This window comes from Penicilliopsis zonata (genome assembly GCF_001890105.1).
Source record: "Penicilliopsis zonata CBS 506.65 unplaced genomic scaffold ASPZOscaffold_6, whole genome shotgun sequence".
Classification (NCBI taxonomy): domain Eukaryota; kingdom Fungi; phylum Ascomycota; class Eurotiomycetes; order Eurotiales; family Aspergillaceae; genus Penicilliopsis; species Penicilliopsis zonata.
In genome coordinates, this window is record NW_019208916.1 from 293,383 (window position 1) to 309,416 (window position 16,034).

General features: G+C 50.7%; 7 protein-coding genes across 7 annotated transcripts; 3 read left to right on the plus strand and 4 right to left on the minus strand.

Annotated features, from left to right (window-relative positions):
- Window positions 1–687: 687 nt before the first annotated feature.
- ASPZODRAFT_65760 (hypothetical protein) lies at window positions 688–4,134 on the minus strand (the record flags this gene model as incomplete). The annotated part of the gene is made up of 1 exon (XM_022729329.1): window positions 688–4,134. One exon carries the CDS (start codon window positions 4,132–4,134, stop codon window positions 688–690), a length of 3,447 nt encoding a protein of 1,148 aa, XP_022581430.1.
- A 248-nt stretch (window positions 4,135–4,382) lies between these two features.
- ASPZODRAFT_131831 (hypothetical protein) lies at window positions 4,383–8,079 on the plus strand. The gene is made up of 3 exons (XM_022722850.1): window positions 4,383–4,466; window positions 4,531–7,260; window positions 7,314–8,079. Exons 1-3 carry the CDS (start codon window positions 4,449–4,451, stop codon window positions 8,013–8,015), a joined length of 3,450 nt encoding a protein of 1,149 aa, XP_022581431.1. The 5' UTR covers window positions 4,383–4,448; the 3' UTR covers window positions 8,016–8,079.
- An 80-nt stretch (window positions 8,080–8,159) lies between these two features.
- On the plus strand, window positions 8,160–9,649 carry ASPZODRAFT_2127732 (hypothetical protein; the record flags this gene model as incomplete). Its single annotated transcript, XM_022727821.1, has 5 exons — window positions 8,160–8,188; window positions 8,235–8,317; window positions 8,375–8,635; window positions 8,664–8,914; window positions 9,015–9,649. 5 exons carry the CDS (start codon window positions 8,160–8,162, stop codon window positions 9,195–9,197), a joined length of 807 nt encoding a protein of 268 aa, XP_022581432.1. The 3' UTR covers window positions 9,198–9,649.
- Window positions 9,167–9,572, minus strand: ASPZODRAFT_131832 (hypothetical protein). The gene has a single exon (XM_022722851.1). It carries the CDS (start codon window positions 9,407–9,409, stop codon window positions 9,230–9,232), a length of 180 nt encoding a protein of 59 aa, XP_022581433.1. The 5' UTR covers window positions 9,410–9,572; the 3' UTR covers window positions 9,167–9,229.
- ASPZODRAFT_131833 (hypothetical protein) lies at window positions 9,598–9,930 on the minus strand. Its single transcript, XM_022722852.1, has 2 exons — window positions 9,699–9,930; window positions 9,598–9,644 (listed from the first exon to the last, which is right to left on the minus strand). The coding sequence occupies exon 1, from the start codon at window positions 9,914–9,916 to the stop codon at window positions 9,719–9,721; it is 198 nt and encodes a 65-aa protein (XP_022581434.1). The 5' UTR covers window positions 9,917–9,930; the 3' UTR covers window positions 9,598–9,644; window positions 9,699–9,718.
- Window positions 9,931–10,374: 444 nt separating this feature from the next.
- ASPZODRAFT_1854276 (hypothetical protein) lies at window positions 10,375–11,802 on the plus strand. Its single transcript, XM_022727234.1, has 4 exons — window positions 10,375–10,591; window positions 10,668–11,117; window positions 11,187–11,652; window positions 11,691–11,802. Exons 1-3 carry the CDS (start codon window positions 10,454–10,456, stop codon window positions 11,610–11,612), a joined length of 1,014 nt encoding a protein of 337 aa, XP_022581435.1. The 5' UTR covers window positions 10,375–10,453; the 3' UTR covers window positions 11,613–11,652; window positions 11,691–11,802.
- A 125-nt stretch (window positions 11,803–11,927) lies between these two features.
- On the minus strand, window positions 11,928–16,018 carry ASPZODRAFT_166198 (hypothetical protein). The gene is made up of 2 exons (XM_022726745.1): window positions 15,615–16,018; window positions 11,928–15,556 (listed from the first exon to the last, which is right to left on the minus strand). Exons 1-2 carry the CDS (start codon window positions 15,759–15,761, stop codon window positions 11,954–11,956), a joined length of 3,750 nt encoding a protein of 1,249 aa, XP_022581436.1. The 5' UTR covers window positions 15,762–16,018; the 3' UTR covers window positions 11,928–11,953.
- Between the last annotated feature and the right edge of the window lie 16 nt (window positions 16,019–16,034).

Below are 16,034 nucleotides of genomic sequence, written 5' to 3' on the forward strand. Positions count from 1 at the left end.
AGACGGATGCGACGGAAGAAAGATAAAGTCGAGGCGTCAAAGATCTCACGACTGGAGAAGAATAATACTACAGAGTAGCACTTCGGGATCGACGGGCGGTGCAGAGGTGAACCGACGAGCGGGGCGGTGATCCCTTAATATACAAGGAGAGAAAAACGGAGGCAGCGACGTCTTCTTCGTCTTCTCCTTTGGCGACCAGCAGCTGTTGCTGGTGACGTCGACGGTCTCGGTTAGATTTCCCAATGCGGTCTGGTGTGATCTCCTAGACAACGACGAGAGAGCAGAGAGGCTGTTTTTCACCAGTATGATTCAACACAGACTGGACAATATCTTGAATCATATCGTGAATAGTATCTAGAACAGACCAATGCTCATCTGTCAATATGGTATATTATCCGGTCATTGAGTCCAGAGCAGTGTCGAGAGCTGCTGGTGTTGCACCGTCACTCTCTTCCATTGCAATCGCTGACGTCATCGAATCGTCCTCCGCGCCCGTGACCCGTTGCTGGCTGCGTCATACAGAGGTGAAGCTGCAACTTTATTCCAAAGCATCATGATGGACACGATCGCCAGGGATTCGATCAGAGATTTGCTTTACAGGTTGCATTTATTATTGTCATCGCTATAATGGATCAACTAGTTACTGACCTTCGCCCTGCGACGTCGAATTCTTAATCTTATCCTTAACTACGGAGTAGTACTATCCGTTCGATTTTTCCGTCGAGTCTTGCGTTTCGAAGTACTCGACTCGTCGTCTGCATCCCGTTTTGTGCCTGTGGAGGGCCCGTCCGAGCTTCTCTGGGTTTCCGCTTCCTGTCGGAGCCGACCGAATGCCTTCTCCATCCTCGACTGCCCGTTGGCGCGGACCCGCGGTGCAAAGGCGCCAGCTCCCTGAGGCCCGCTGAAGAATCCCGTAATGTTAGACTGCGTGCCTTCCTGCTCGCGCCGGTTCATATCCCGGATTACCGGCAGAAGGATCTCGTCCGTCCGCTCTTGGCTCCACCCGATTGTCGCCATCAGGTAGTTCCGCAACCCGTTCAGATCGGGCACCCCCCATTGGAACGGGGACGGGTCGGCATCGACTTCGGGCTCGAGATACGCGACGTCCACGTGTGGGTTGGGGAACGACGGCGGGAGGAAGATCTTGGAGGCGTTCTTGCGGAACTTTCGGTAGAAGGCGGCGTGGTGAGTATTGTCGTCGCTGGACAGGTCGGCGCCCATCTGGACGCGGCTCCACCAGTCGCGGAATTCATCCAAGCTCGCAAACTCGGTTAGGATCTCCAGCGCCGTGACGGGGCCGATCCCCGGGATCCCCTCTGTGTAGTCGCTGCCCAGCAGGTGCGCGAAGCTGATGAGTTTCCGGCGGTGCAGGGCATACTCCTTCTCCATGTCCGAGGTCAGGTAGCACTCCACGTATTTGCTCTGGTTGAACATGTTTTTGTAGACGCGGGTGCCGCCAAAGAGGAATATGTCGCTGTCATCCGTGACAATCCCATCCACAAGCCCCAGGGTAACCAGCTCGGCACATTGAGCCTCGGCCTCCATCGGTGCGGTGATGTACGGCAACCCAAACAGAGTCAAAAGCTGCTGGCATTCGGTGATCATCACCTGTGTCACCTCGTCCGCGTCTCGCCGATCTTTCTTCTGCTGTAGTCGTAGCTGCTTTAGTTCTTGCTCATAATCAAACGCGGTCTGCGTCTGCGCAGCAGAATTCAGTTTTGCTGCAAACCGGGCATGTTCCTCTGCTTCCTCTGCAAGCTGACGCATCAGATCTACATCTTCGGGGTCGCTCATATCCCCTTCGTCAGCGCTATCCTCGATCATAACAGTGTTTTGATGGTCACCCTGAACGGTAATCCCAGGCCCAAGATCAGCCGTAGACGAACCAGTCGTTTCAACCGGCGGTTCTAGGATGATAGCTTTAGTGGGGATCTCAACATCCTCAAATTCAACTTCAGGCGATGGGGAGAGAGAGAGGCGTGGCTTGTCCATCTGTTCAGAAGGCTGCTCATCGTCCGTAGCTTCCCACTCATAGACTTCCTCCTCTTTTCCTTCTGCCGTAGGCCGATCGCTAGGTAATACAGACGTTTCGTCGGGCTCGGTACTGATTACATCCTTCGTAGAGCCAGGATTCACTTCTTCAGGCTTATGATTCTCCGACGAAGAGCCGGATGCTTTTTCGTTGTTTAGGCGTGACTCCGAGGTGGGAATGGCTTCTAGATCAATAACCTCACCTGGTTCAGTGAGCTTATCAACATCAATCACCTCTGGAGATCGATAGTTTCTCAGAAATTGGTGATCTGGAGTCATGACTTCGTCCCTGTATTTCTCCAATGAAGAATCATCCGTCTTGTCTGGGATGAAATCCCCGTCCAGTCGCTCGCCACGAAACCACGGTGGTAACGGTCCGGCCTTTGGATTCCGCTTGGGTGGTTCTTTGATGAATCCTCCAGCATTCTCATCGATCTCCTCCTCTTGAGACGGCCGAGAAGGTGCCGTTTCCCCAATTTTAATGGATTCAAAGGGAAGAGGTCCATCAAAAGGATGGCTTGTAGTAGACTCTTTGCTACTAGGGTTTGGTTGGAATTTATTTCTGACGGGCTTCTTCGCTTGTGCTAAAGCAGTTGCAAAGTCCATCTCGTCGTCGTCATCATCACCATCGTCTTCGTTCTCAGCCACAAAGGCTGCTGCTATCTCCTGTTCAGAGAGGGCGGCGCCCGCATTGACAGGGCTATCCTCAAAATAATCATCATGGGCTGCATCTTCCATTGACATTGCAATCGCCTTGCGAAGATTTTCATCTTCAGAGTCCCCATCACCGTCTATAAGATCACCTATTTCGCGATTGAAAAAGTCGGTGGGAAAGTCCTTTTCCACAAAAAGAGCGTCGTCCTCATCAGTGGTTAGAGACGGGCCTGGCCCATGCAATTGACGAGGAATCCCTCCTGAGAATTCCGTCATTGTTTGTCGGATTGACTCGTCGAAGACACCTTTCTTGAGAAAAGAAAGTTTGGGGAGCCTATTTAAACCTTCAACAGGCACATCCTCGAAAGCATCATCCTCATCCGAGAGTTCCTCCTTGCTCATGAGAACATCTTGCTGGCCATAGCGATCGACGTCAATGGGTCTGTCTTCATAGCCATCGTGTTTGCTACTAACGACCCCGAGTGCCCAGCCGCCTTCGACCGCACTATCTTGGACCAAGACGTACTCTCGACCCCGTTCCCCCGCAATTCGTTGACCTTGGGTGAGACCAAGAGTAGCGTCTGCGCCGTTCATGCCATTCAAATTCATCAGCCGCTGCGTCAGCTCGTTGCGTTCCTTCACACGCTCGATCTGAAATTTCGAGAACGACATGCGGTCCGGGAACATGTTATCCAGCTGCTCCTTGGAATAACCCATTCTCAACCGGCTTCTTATCCTTGCCGCGTTCAAGATGTTGTAGCGATCCGTGGCCGGCAAGCTCGTGAAGAAGGAACTGTCAAAGTCGATCTTCGAGAAATCGTAGAGATTGATATCTTCTCCCTGATGAAACTGTCGCGCGTACGCCTCCAGCTCCTCGCGAGACATGATCCGGGGGTCGTCAGGTGCTCCCATTTCCTCCAGGGAAACCTCCATACTTGGGAGATGATACGCATCTTTCCTTCTAAAATGGCGTGCTTGGTTCTTCTCCTTTTCTGTCAGAAATATCTCCTCGACATACACCGGCTTGTCTGGCACTGGCTCTTCATCGCGCCTGTGACGCTGGTTGCTACTCCTCACTGCCGCTGCTTCTTCTTCGGCGGCCCTTTGGATCTGAACCGCCAACAGTTTCCCTGCCGTCCGGACAGCATCCTCTCTGCGGCCTTCCCGCCTCTTCTTTCGGCCCGCGATTGTCTGACGCTTGAGTACAGGAGCCCCGCCATCGAAAACAAACACCGGCTTGATGCCGAAGTAGAGCAATTTGCATATTCGGCGAAAGAATCCGACCACATGCGAGTTCCGCAGAGCGTTTCCTTCTTTATCGCGCACGGCCTTCAGGAACTGGTAGATCCAGATCGAAGCATCGACTGCCAACCGCTTCTTGTTGAGCGTCTCAAGCTTGACAGGGCGCGCGCACGGCTGCACTACCGTCCAGAGCCCAGTGACACCCATGACAGGTAGCAGTCGTTCTGGTTAGGTCCCTGACAGATGGTGTGGCATGTCAGAGACGGACTGCTCAGCAAAGGGTCGGTCGGCTTGAGAGGCGTCCTTGTTGCCTGCGCGTCGCCACCAGTCGACACGAGGTCTATCACGGTGTCACATGACCTATTAATACCCTTTGAGGACAAGCGCACAAAACAGAAAGCTGACGTAAGCATGACTGCTGTTTTGGGATGTTATCGCGATAAAAATCTCCCAGTGCGGGGAGGAGGGGAAAAGGGTTGATTTGCAGGACAACGTGTCCATGTGTGCTGCGCGTCGCATCAATGTCTCTATCACTTGAGGTGAGTAGGATATTTGAGAAATGGAGTTGCCTAGACCAATTGTGCTGACGGAGAATGCTACCAGTACATTGATGCTTGTCTTCCAATCACGGCGACTAAAGCCTTCGTCTTGGGAGATGCGAGGCTTATATTGCACGGACAGGGTCCTTATACCCGCTTAATTGATGAGACGAGTGGGCAACTGCTTGCAGAAATCAAAACCTTTAAGAGAAGTAATGTCCATGGCTTTCTCCTTCCGGAAGAGGAGCTGCAGAAAACTGGAAGCCAGCCGATTCGGATTATTACATGGGGAGGACCATCCGTGCGAATTATTGAGTTGAGTGCTCGCCAAAGTGAATCTACAGTCTTGGGTGCCTTCTTTAGTGTTGTTAGTGCCGAATTTTTGGCACCGGACTGGATCTTGAGCGGATGTTCTGTCTGTGTTGATGGAGAGGGCAGAGCCTGCTTCCTGACAGCGCACAATGCGCTCCTTGGGCTCCGCTTGGTTGATTCGGGCTCGCCGAAGTATCGGAAAAACATTCAGATACAACAATTAGCCACAGGCGTCAAGTCTATCCTTTATTCCGCCGATATCGTTTCCCTCTCCTCCACTCATGTCTTGATTGCTGCTGGAACGGTCTTTGGGGAGATCATTGTTTGGTCTTGCTTTCTGAACGAGATTGGAGACGCCTTTTCCAATACAATCAGCTCTATCCACCATTTCTTCACTGGACATGAGGGGTCTATCTTCGGCGTCAGGATTTCCTCTGTAGTTCCTTCTCTGCAGGGAAGCAATTCCGGGCGGTTGCTGGCAAGCTGCAGCGACGATAGAACTGTAAGGGTATGGGACATCTCGGATTGTGATCAGGTCTCTCGCCACGATCCCCCTTCCTACTCTACAGATGGCTTCGAGCTTCGCAGCACGGGTTTTGGTGACGTGGCTACAATTCGCAGCTCAGAGTCTTACGTTGCAAAGGCCTTTGGTCACTCTGCTCGAATTTGGGGAGTTTACTTCCTGCCCCGAACGAAAGCTGATCAGCCGCAGCTGAATTTTGTCTCTCATGGCGAGGATTCGACGTGTGTTTTCTGGGAACTCACCTGGGAGCCGCGCCTGACAGGAGGAAGGCCTGATTTCCGACTACGCGAGACAAATTCTATCCACCATCACTCGGGGAAACACATATGGTCACTCGATGTGGGTGGGCGTAATGAAGCCCCGGTAATCTATACCGGTGGTGCGGATGGTGCTCTTAAAAATATTGGAATTGAGTCTTATTGGAAGGAAAGACCTGACTACATGTCCAATAGAAAAGTGGCCCCTTCTAGCGTCAAGACTCGAAAGCACTCGCATCAATTACAAGGTGCCCTCAAAGCATTCGATCTTGTCTCTCAGGACTGTTTCCTTGGTGTGACCTTTCAAGGCGAAGTCAAGCTTGGATGGGTTGGAACAAACAACGATAACGTTTGTCAAGATGAGGATGGCTCTGTTCGATGGGAAACAATCGCGACCGAGGAAGACTTCCGTTCTTTTGCCGTCACGTCTAGCTGTTCGCAGAGAGGCCTGGCTCTGTTAGGCAATGAAAGGGGTCTGATCCGATTATACGAACACGAGTCCAAGACATTGTCTACTCTCATACAAGTGTCAGAAAGACCAGTTGGTCTGTGGCTACTTGATTCTTCAGAGAGTAATAGAGGCGATATCTATTTCATATCGTCTGATCCAGCAACCCAGAAGACGAGTTTGGTCATGATCAATGGAAGAAATACCGGACAGCCGACGATAAAGAATTTCGATGTTGCTCTACCAATCGATTTCGAGGTGACATGTGCTTCCTTTGCCTGCGAAAGCCAGTACCTTGTGCTTGGTTCAAAGATCGGTGCCCTTGCCGTTTACAAAGTCTCAGCGCTTACGCAGATACTGGAACCGCTTGAGGTATTGAGACGCGTACACGGTAAAGTAGGTGTCAGTCAGGTCATGCCCATTCCTTCAAAAGAACGCAGTTTAACTACATTTTCCTCCTTCTTCCTCACGTGTGGTCGGGATGGTAACTATTGCATATACGAAATCAGCCGAGAAACGGACGAACAGACGGCATTCGTGCAATTGGTCCACCGGTCTCTTGCACACTTTGGCCAAAATGTGGAAGGGGCCTACTTTGACCGAGAAACCGAGGACCTCATATTATATGGCTTCGGGGGCACCCAGTTTATCGTATGGAACGAATCCCGACAGACAGAGCTGATGCGCGTCGAGTGCGGTGGAGGTCGTCGCCGCTGGGCGTTTGGCGTGAACGAGGCCTGTCGCAATTATCTTTTGCTATGGAACCATGCCGCCAAGTTCAATAGTACCCGACAGAGTTATACGCCGGCCTACCGCACTCTTCGCGCCGGCGGGCATGGACGGGAAATCAAATCTATGGCCGTCTGCAACGATGTTCGAGACATTGGCACGCTGATTGCTACGGGTGCCGAGGATACCGCCGTCCGCATCTTTTCACCTGCCGAGTCGTCAAAACGAGAGGGTCCCTGGGGTACGTTCAAGTGCCTGCGCGTCATGAACCAGCATGGCACGGGTCTTCAGCAGGTGAAATGGTCGAAGGCAGGGGACTACCTGTTTAGCAGCTCTGGTCTCGAAGAGTTCTTTGTCTGGCGGGTTACGTCTGTCCCAGTCTTTGGCGTGGCTTCTGTTCTGATCGCGTCGGCCCCGAAAGAGGACCTCAAGTCGGATCTCCGAGTAACGAGTTTCGATATGCTTCAGCTTGAAGGGTCCGATCAATTTATTTTCTGCCTAACCTACTCGAATTCTACTCTGAAGGTTGGTTTGCTTGATGTCGCGTCGTGTGTTTTATATTGTACTGACAAGGATAGATTTTCCATTTTGCCCCATGCCGGGACCGCGGCGATTTCATCTTGCTGGCCAGGGGCAGATACATGACGAACTGTCTCACGCAGGCGCAGTTCGTGGTCAAAGAATCGTCGATTAGTCTGATCACCGCCGCGACAGATGGATACATCACGGTTTGGAACCTGACGCCGGTTCTGCAGCCGTTTTACACGGTCTCGTCAGGATCCGTAGGACTAAAGAGACCTCTGGTCACTGATGAAATAACACCTCAGGCGATGACCTGTGAGAACCGCTACCAAATCCATTCCAACAGCATCAAAGCACTGGAGCTTGTGCACCTATCTGAATCGCAGTCTCTAGTCGTCACTGGCGGAGACGACAACTCCGTGTCTGTCTCGCTGTGGGATATATTTGAGCTGAGTGTAGCGACTGTGACTATAGCAGACGCTCATGCGGCATCTGTGACGGCCATCAAGGTCTTGAACCACACCCAGGAAGCAGATGGAATGACACACAGGCTCGTGATCGCATCTTCAGGAAACGACCACCGCGTCAAAGTCTGGTCTGTGAGCGTGGGTCCCCTACAGAACGGGCCACAGAGGATTGGGATCAAGAGCCTCTTGGACGAGTACAGCTCTGTGGCGGATATATCATCTTTGGATGTATTACGGGACAACCAGCTTCTCGTGTGTGGAGTTGGAATGGAGTTGTTTAGATACTGTTGATCTTTGGCATCTGGAATTAAAACAATCAGGAATCTCCGTGTCAAAACAGGTTAGACATAGAGCCTATAAATACTCACTCCTAGTTGAGAGGTGACTTCTGCCTAGAAACAATCACCTCTACATTATTTTATTTCTTCAAACACCATGGAACAGACCACATACCTCTTCACCTTGTAAGACCATCAAACTTATGAGGGACTAGCATACTGACCCGAGCAGCGGCGACTCATACACGCAGACGGATTTCGATCCATCAGGGACGAAACCCTCTCTCTCGAACCCAATGGGGAATCCAAAGCTGGGTATACTCGTAATAAAAGCTGTAACTATTATTGAATATGATGGCTGAAAGTACTTAGGAACCTGTACATCCTCCGGAGGAATAAACTGGGTAGGATACCTAGTCACCTCGAACCCGGGCATCCTCTCCTTCAACCTCGCCGCTGGAGGGGCCACAATCGACAAGGCCATGATACACAGCGATGCAAGGGATCTAGTATCGCAGATTAATCTGTTCGGGGAGCATTACTGTCCTCGTGACGGAGGAAAGGCAGTTCCCTGGACGTCTGAAAATGCGGTGTTTGGCATCTGGATTGGGATTAACGAGTACGAACCTACCGGTGGGCTATTGACTATATTCAGATTGAGTATATTCCAATGATTTATATTTTAATGATAGTGTCGGCCTCTCATTCGAAGGAAAAACCCCACCAATCCAATCTTTGATGAATCGCTACGCGGCGCAAATGGAAAGATTATACGACGAAGGCGCCCGTCGCTTTCTTTTCCTCAACGTCCCGCCTACGAGTCGTAGCCCTTTGATCGGATTACAAGGGAGTCAGGTTGAGAACAGACATGCAGAGTGGGTGAAAGCATTCAACGATGCTCTCGGCCAAATGGTGAGACGGTTTCAAGAACACAGTAATGTATTTCTTCCCCCCCCCCCCCATATAATTTATCGATTAGGTATGGTTGTACTTATTATTGACTCTACCCTAGGTACGTGCTGTTCTCTATGATACGTGGAGTTTTATGACTGCTATCCTGGACGATCCGGAGAAGTACGGCTTCGAGAACAGTGAAGATGGGGCAGAGCAGATCTGGTGGAACGATTATCATCCCTCGTCGAGGTACCATCGGTTACAGGTGGAAGATATGGGGGACGTTATAAACATGATTTAGGTACTAGTTGGTTCTAGTTATAGATAGTTATACTACATAGACTTGACTCTTTTGAGCTCCCTTCCCGTCCATTCCCATAACTGGCGTGCTAGCTCGGCGTCATTGAACGTCCGCTGCATCGTGGGCAGCAGCAGGTTGATGAGGAGCGCATGGCTTAGATAGTTGGTTCCGAAATGGACCTTGTAGCCGTCTCCTGTTGTGGCCTTAGCCATAGCTTAGCCATAGCTTACGAGTAACCATCAACCCCTCTCTTCCACTCCCCCAAGTCCTTATATCACGAATCCAGCCATATTTGCCGAAAATACGAGTCACAGTGACTCCGTTCTCCGATTCTGCAAGGATTTGAACCAGCGATGAAACGCGGTTCCCGAGGGCTGACTCAACCCATTGTGAGTACCACCACCAGTCAGGATAGCTGGGACGGGAATTGGATCAAGCTCGAGTAAGCTGACAGTGCAATTAGCCATGGAAGCTCAATCCGAGCGGTCTGCGAATTCTTACCTGAGATTGCAGCCACTGTCTTACGGGCCAAAACAACAGACTGAATTGACTCCAGGACCAAATTGGTTACTAATATCCCAAGATCTGATACCACGTGACTGGGCTAACCACACCCGTCCTAGCGCCAGGCCCAAGCCCTCCACGTACGCCGTAGTCGTCAGCACTAAGTTTAGCAAGTTACATACTAATTTGAGGGTCTGAGGTTTGAAGTGGACCATGTAAGAGAATCTCCGTATACGAGGGTAATAGTAGTATTCTGTCTTTGCGTGCCTAAGGAGTACTACTGAAAGTATCAAGCGCATTTTTTCATGAAAAAAAAAAAAGGTATTGCGAGTAGTTGCTATCACTATTCAGTGTAATGTTCTGCTCTAGAACAATTTTTCTGCCTATCCCAGCCACATCCAACATGACGTGGCTTGTAGGGCTGGGCAAAACATTCTTGATCCCCCGCCACGAGGAAAAGATCAAAAATACGTAGTCGGTCATAAACATAGAACCAGGCGGTGCGAGACACTATGTTTGATTGGCCCGACAATCCCCGCCGGGACTGAGCGACAAATGGATTTTGCTCCTGCGCCCCTTCAGGTGCGAGGCTGAGCCGGGATCAGCAGCTCGGGCAGGACATATAATAACAAGTCTCTGCCTTGCATCCTCCATCAATTTACATCCTCATCCTCCCCTATCACTGTCACCATCACCATCACTATCACTATTATCTATCTTCCAAGTCGTCTCATCGACCTATCGCTATCAACATGGGCAAGATCGGTCGCGTTGCGTGCATCTTCACGCCATACTTGTTGACGATTGCCTCGTTAATATGTCTCCTCCTGGTCGGGCTGGGCTGTACCAAGAAGAGTGACAACAACCTCAACAACCTCTATTTCTTCCGAGTAAGTAGTAAATACGTCACCTTGCTACCATTGAAAAAAAAAAAGGAACTACCCCTGACTGAGAATCGATAATTAGGCCAATCTGCAGAATTTCACCACCTCCTCGTCGACCACCTCGGAGATCTCACAGTTGCTCAGCGAGGCTGGAGTCAGCACCACGAACCTGACTGCCCTCTTGGAAGAGGCGGAAGAGGATACGGATCTGAAGGATTTCTACTCGATCGGTCTCTGGGGCTACTGTGACGGCAGCATCAGCAACGGCACCTACAACACCACCGCCTGCACTTCGCCCAAGGCCGAGTTCTACTTCAACCCCATCACCGTCTGGGGGCTCAACTCCTCTTCCAGCACCGAGGATGTCCTGCCTTCCAGCCTCACCAAGGCCATCAAGGTCTACCGTGACGTCTCCAAGTGGATGTTCGTCGCCTACATCATCGCCTTCTGCGCCACCCTGGCCGAGATCGTCCTCGGTGTATTTGCCATCTGCAGTCGCTGGGGAAGCTGTGTCGTGACTCTTGTTTCTTCGGTAATTCACCCTCACCCTTTCTCCTTTTCAGGAGAGTCTTGAAGAATCAAGACTAATCTCATTTTTCAGGTGTCACTTCTGTTCACGACTGCCGCCTCGGTGACCGCGACCGCTCTCTTCGCCACGTTGACCGGTACCTTTAATTCTGCGCTCAAGGACTACGGCATCACAGGCTCCATGGGGAAACACATCTACATCGCAACCTGGCTCGCCGTTGCCTTCTCCCTCGCCGCCAGCCTCTTCTGGTCCTTCAGCACCTGCTGCTGCTCCGGCCGCTCTCCCTACAGCCACCGCGACGGCCGCAACACCCGCGGTGGCATCACGGCCGAAAAGGCCCCCTACACCTACGAGCCCATCGACCACCAGGCTCACCCGGCCGCCGTGAACCCAAACACCGCTTACCCCCCCGCTGCCACCACCAGCTACGGGAGAAGCGCACCCGTGAACAACACGCGGTCCAATGCCTATGAACCGTTCCGTCACGTCGAAGCCTAACTAAATCGAGAAATCACCCCAAAATAACACCAAAACAAAAGGAAAAGAAAAGAAAAAAGAAAAAAAAAACATAAAGAGATCATATATGTATTTGAGGGATATTTCCTTTGCTCTGGTTCTGGCGGTGGACTTATGATTGTGTCTTTTTTGATGATTTCGTTTACTCTCCTTTTCGTCTTGTATACTCCCTTCAAACATCGTTCCTCTGTCTTATGACTTTGACAGAGCTAGATACCCATGAATATGAATTGTCTTATCATAGATCCAAGGAAGTCGTAATACTTAAATTTCAACATTCATTATGAATTAAATGATGACTATGGGTATCTTATTGATTAACTTTATTCTCTCCTTTTGAGCCCCCACTTCGAAGCAATAATCACCCCCTTCTCATCTGTAGGCAGAGCAACCCCGCCGCGTGCTCGCCGGTCCATCAATACGTTGAGGTCGGCCCGCGCCCACATCTTGAACGGCGTATTGGCGCTGTCGGACCAGGCCGGGGCAGGTTGATCCGGGTAGAGCCGTGAGAAGGAGGCAAACCACCCGTGACGAGGCAGTTGCGGGTTATACAGCCGTTCATTGTCCATTGCGTTATCAACGGGAACAGATCGATGTTCGTTTTCATCGCCGAGCTCGATGCTGGCTGTCTCATGGGCTTCTTCCATCAGCTCATCTTCATCTTCATCTCCTTCATCTTTGTCTTCGTCTTCGTCTTCATCCTGATAGCGCATGGGTTGTGAGGAAGTAGATTGTCGGATAGGCGACTGCGATTGGCGGAAATGACTTGGCTGCGCGGATCGGGGTGCCTCAATCATCTCTTCGTCATCTTCGTCCTCGTGGCGGACGGGTAATTGGGATAAGGAAGCCGGGCATGGATAGCTTGACTCAATTACTACATCCGATGACCGTTGATCTTCCGGTTCTGCTTCCTTTCGACCTCGTGAACTTTCTAGTTGTTGTTCGTCTAGACTCGATAGCTGTTGGTCAAGACTGGATGGCTGTTGGTCAAGGCTCGACGGCTGTTGATCTCTTGAGCTTTGTAGCTGCTCGCCTAGACTTGATGGCTGTTGGTCGAGACTCGATGGCTGTTCTGTGCCCAGTGCTGAAGACGTTGGCTTCTGTTCCGGAACAGAGATATCTCTAATGGGCGAGACAATTTGGGAAACATGATCGACGACCAAGGCATCAAAGGCAGCAGCACCTTGGTCGGGATTCAACAAAGACGAGGCATCCAGATTGGAGAGACTCTCTGCCACTTCGGCCGTAAAGGGTGAACTAGTGCGAGACGGGGGCCGACCAGCGATTAAACTGTACCTCTCTTTCGCGGTCTGTCGAGCTGCGCAGGTTTCAATCCCATGGATGGTAAGACTGCGCCGTTTATACAGCGGCCGAGAGATCTTTTCGAGGAAGTAGTTCTCGTATGATAATGTTTTGGTCTCAGACGCGAGACACTGCTGGAGGTAATCCGGGTATTGTCGCAAATGGACCATTATGAAATCGTCCCAGAGAAAAGAGCGCTGCAGCTTTCCTTCCTGCCGCAGCGTGTGAAGTTTGAAGCAGAGCTTGGTGAAATGATCGAATTCGATTGAACAGCCTGGATAGTCGCCCCGGAACTTTTCGTATACCCCGTGGGCTTCAGCGTCTCCAGGTATAGCGACGACGTAGCTGTGCCGACGGGAGGGCGCTTCGCTTCTCAGGCTCTCATCGCGGACAAGCCAGGAAACCCGCTGTCGTTTCGATGGCGAGGATGCACCAAGTACATCGGGCGATGCGACCCGCTTGACGCCAGCTATTTGAGATACCTCCATCTTCTCAACTGGCAAGTTTTCTATTGGCGAGTCTCTTCCAGAATAATCCATGGCCCCGTCAACCTGGCATGAAGTTGGTTCATCACGCAGTAGGGGAGACTGGAATGCACCTTCCACCCTCGCAGCAGATATTGGCAAGGCAGTTTCGTTTGAGGACTTGGCGTTGGCATAGGGCAGTGTAACATTAAATGGAAAATCAGTCCATTCAGCAGCAGATCCGTTTGCATTAGAGACCTGGGTCTCGAAGATACTCAGGTCTTGAGAATTATTTTGTAGATCGGTCAGGTGGGTTGGCCTTCGTTGAGAGGGTGTTGTGGCCAATTGGCTTTCATGGCTACCGTAAGTATTCTCAACACGCGACTGGGAGGACTTATTGGGATCTTGTGATGAGAACTGCTGAGACGAACCTGCCTCCCAGCCAACAGGGCCTTTGTCATCTATCTTAGGGCGTAAGCGATTACTTGTCGTATCAGGTGTCTCCACAACGTGAACGTGGACTCTTTCTTCGACATGGCTTGCTGAAAACTGTCCGGAGCTGGCGATGTCTTCATCGATCTGACTGCCGAACAGATCTTGGTGTGAGCTGTTCCGAAGTGGGCGAGGAACAGATGTATCCATGACTGACTCATCACTTTCTGCGTCCGATTCATGGTTAATGGGTTGCTCAGCTATTCCAACAAATGCATCTTCAATGCCTTGCTGTAACTCGTTCGTTTTGAACATCATAACCCCAAGAGCAGGGCCCGGAGCTAGAACATTATCAGCTCGAGTATGTGGGCGTTCATTGCTTTGGACATCTGGCCCAGGATCTGAAGGCTGTGTAAACAATCCATCTTGTACTGAGATATCTTCCACGGGTATTGCAGCCACCGCTCTGGCGACGCTTCGTTCTCGAGGAGGGCTACTATCTGCCGGCAATCTGGTTCTTCGACCATTCTCTGGGGTTTCCTCCCATGAGTAGTCAGTATCTGATTCTCCGGATGCAGGAGTGTGAGGTTCAACCAGTTGTGAAAATTCAACATTTGATGGAGGTTCTATTTCTTCCTCGGCGGCAGGGTGGTTTCGGCGGAAAACCATCTTGTTCCATTGCGCGAGGAGCCGTGGCGGCACATTGGCCTGAGGCATGCTGGCCCCTGGATCTGGAGGTATCCAGTACCAGGTCATGGCGTCTTGGTCCTCTGGAATATTAACATCTCGCTTGCGAATTCTTTCAAGTCCGTACCAGGGATTCTCCATGACTTGAGTAGAGGTTGTCGAACGTTGTTCACCCTCTGCTAGTATGTTAACTGGAGTGGACTTGCGATTAGTTTCCGTATGAACAATAACTCCAGTTCCCATAGCTAGACGGCCATGGCCCACATTGTTATTGTTCTTAGCAAGCGTGGTCGATGACTCGGTCGTCCAGCCGCTCTGCTCTTTTCTTTTCTCTGACGAGGAAGCCGATGGAGGGCTTTTTGATGGCTTCTGGGGTTCTCCTTTACTTCGCGGTTTTGCAACGTCACCAACAGCTTTATTTTGAGGTTTAAGATGCTGCAACAGGAGAGAAGTTGTAGATGTCGAATACCGTTGGTCAAAGTCCTGGTCTACTGTATGGGAATGGCCCGGTTGTTGTGAGACAAAGCCCTCTTGAGATGCTGTCGCATGAAGGACGGTGCCACTCTGGACATTGATCCTACCTCTTGCAGGGGTGCTTTTAAATTGTAAGGGATTTTGGAGTTTCAAAGACCGGTCAGACCCCGTGGAGCTGTCAGATTCGTACGCATCACCTTCAGCAACCCTGTCGATTTCTCTGGCTTTTTCGGCTTCCTTGATGTGGAGATAAAGCTCCGACATACGCCTGAAGAGAGGTTTGTTATTCTTCACAAGTTTTCCCGGCGCAAGTGTCTTCGATTTCCCCTTTTCTTTGTCAATCTGGAAACGCTCAACGTAGAGATACACTCTTGGCTCAGACACTGAATATTCAAAGACAATCTCAAATTCAATCAGTCGAATCAGACTGCCTTTGTAATCGTCGAGGTTAAACAGAGGAGAGTTCGATTCTCGGCTGTACTGTTCTATTGAGTTTCTGGTAAGGATAGCATTGATCTGGGCAATCGAGTCGGTCAAGGTAACCTGCTTCTTCCAAGTTTCATGTTGCTTTCCTCCTTGTTAGCCAGAGACAAGCAGTAGGTAAAGAAGATGCGAGATCATTTACCTGAACGATACGAGCTGCCCTCTGTGTAGACTCGGCCAAGCGATAGTTACTCCCATCATCCTCCACTTCTAGGCTCCTGGGCTTTTTCAATCCCAAGTCTATCAGTCGCTCAACCAAGGGAATAACCCAACCACCAGATGAAGACATCTCGAAGCATCACTACCTGGGATCGATTTGGGATGATAGCATTGATAGAGTACTGTGCATACTGTGGCACTTTTTGCCGTCACAAAGGACTGGTTGGGGAGAAGACCCTGCCAAAGACAGCTGACAATGCCGGAGCTTATCTGATATTTTCATATCTAACAGACACGAGGTTCTTCATAGCAGAAGCGACATCCTGCTTCCTAGCTTGAAGAATAGAAAAGTCACCAGTCGTGGACTTCTCAATATTTTCTTTATTGGATTTCTTTCGTGAAG

Bases quoted from the DNA above. Each gene is read 5' to 3' on its own strand.
- ASPZODRAFT_131831 (XM_022722850.1), top strand. The intron at 7,261-7,313 runs GTTGGTTTGCTT...TGACAAGGATAG, and splicing joins ACTCGAATTCTACTCTGAAG to ATTTTCCATTTTGCCCCATG.
- ASPZODRAFT_131832 (XM_022722851.1), bottom strand. From the start codon at position 9,409: ATGGCTAAGGCCACAACAGGAGACGGCTACAAGGTCCATTTCGGAACC.
- ASPZODRAFT_166198 (XM_022726745.1), bottom strand. From the start codon at position 15,761: ATGTCTTCATCTGGTGGTTGGGTTATTCCCTTGGTTGAGCGACTGATA. The intron at 15,557-15,614 runs GTAAATGATCTC...CAAGGAGGAAAG, and splicing joins GGGCAGCTCGTATCGTTCAG to CAACATGAAACTTGGAAGAA.
- ASPZODRAFT_1854276 (XM_022727234.1), top strand. From the start codon at position 10,454: ATGGGCAAGATCGGTCGCGTTGCGTGCATCTTCACGCCATACTTGTTG. The intron at 10,592-10,667 runs GTAAGTAGTAAA...ATCGATAATTAG, and splicing joins ACAACCTCTATTTCTTCCGA to GCCAATCTGCAGAATTTCAC. The intron at 11,118-11,186 runs GTAATTCACCCT...CTCATTTTTCAG, and splicing joins TCGTGACTCTTGTTTCTTCG to GTGTCACTTCTGTTCACGAC.
- ASPZODRAFT_131833 (XM_022722852.1), bottom strand. From the start codon at position 9,916: ATGGTCCACTTCAAACCTCAGACCCTCAAATTAGTATGTAACTTGCTA.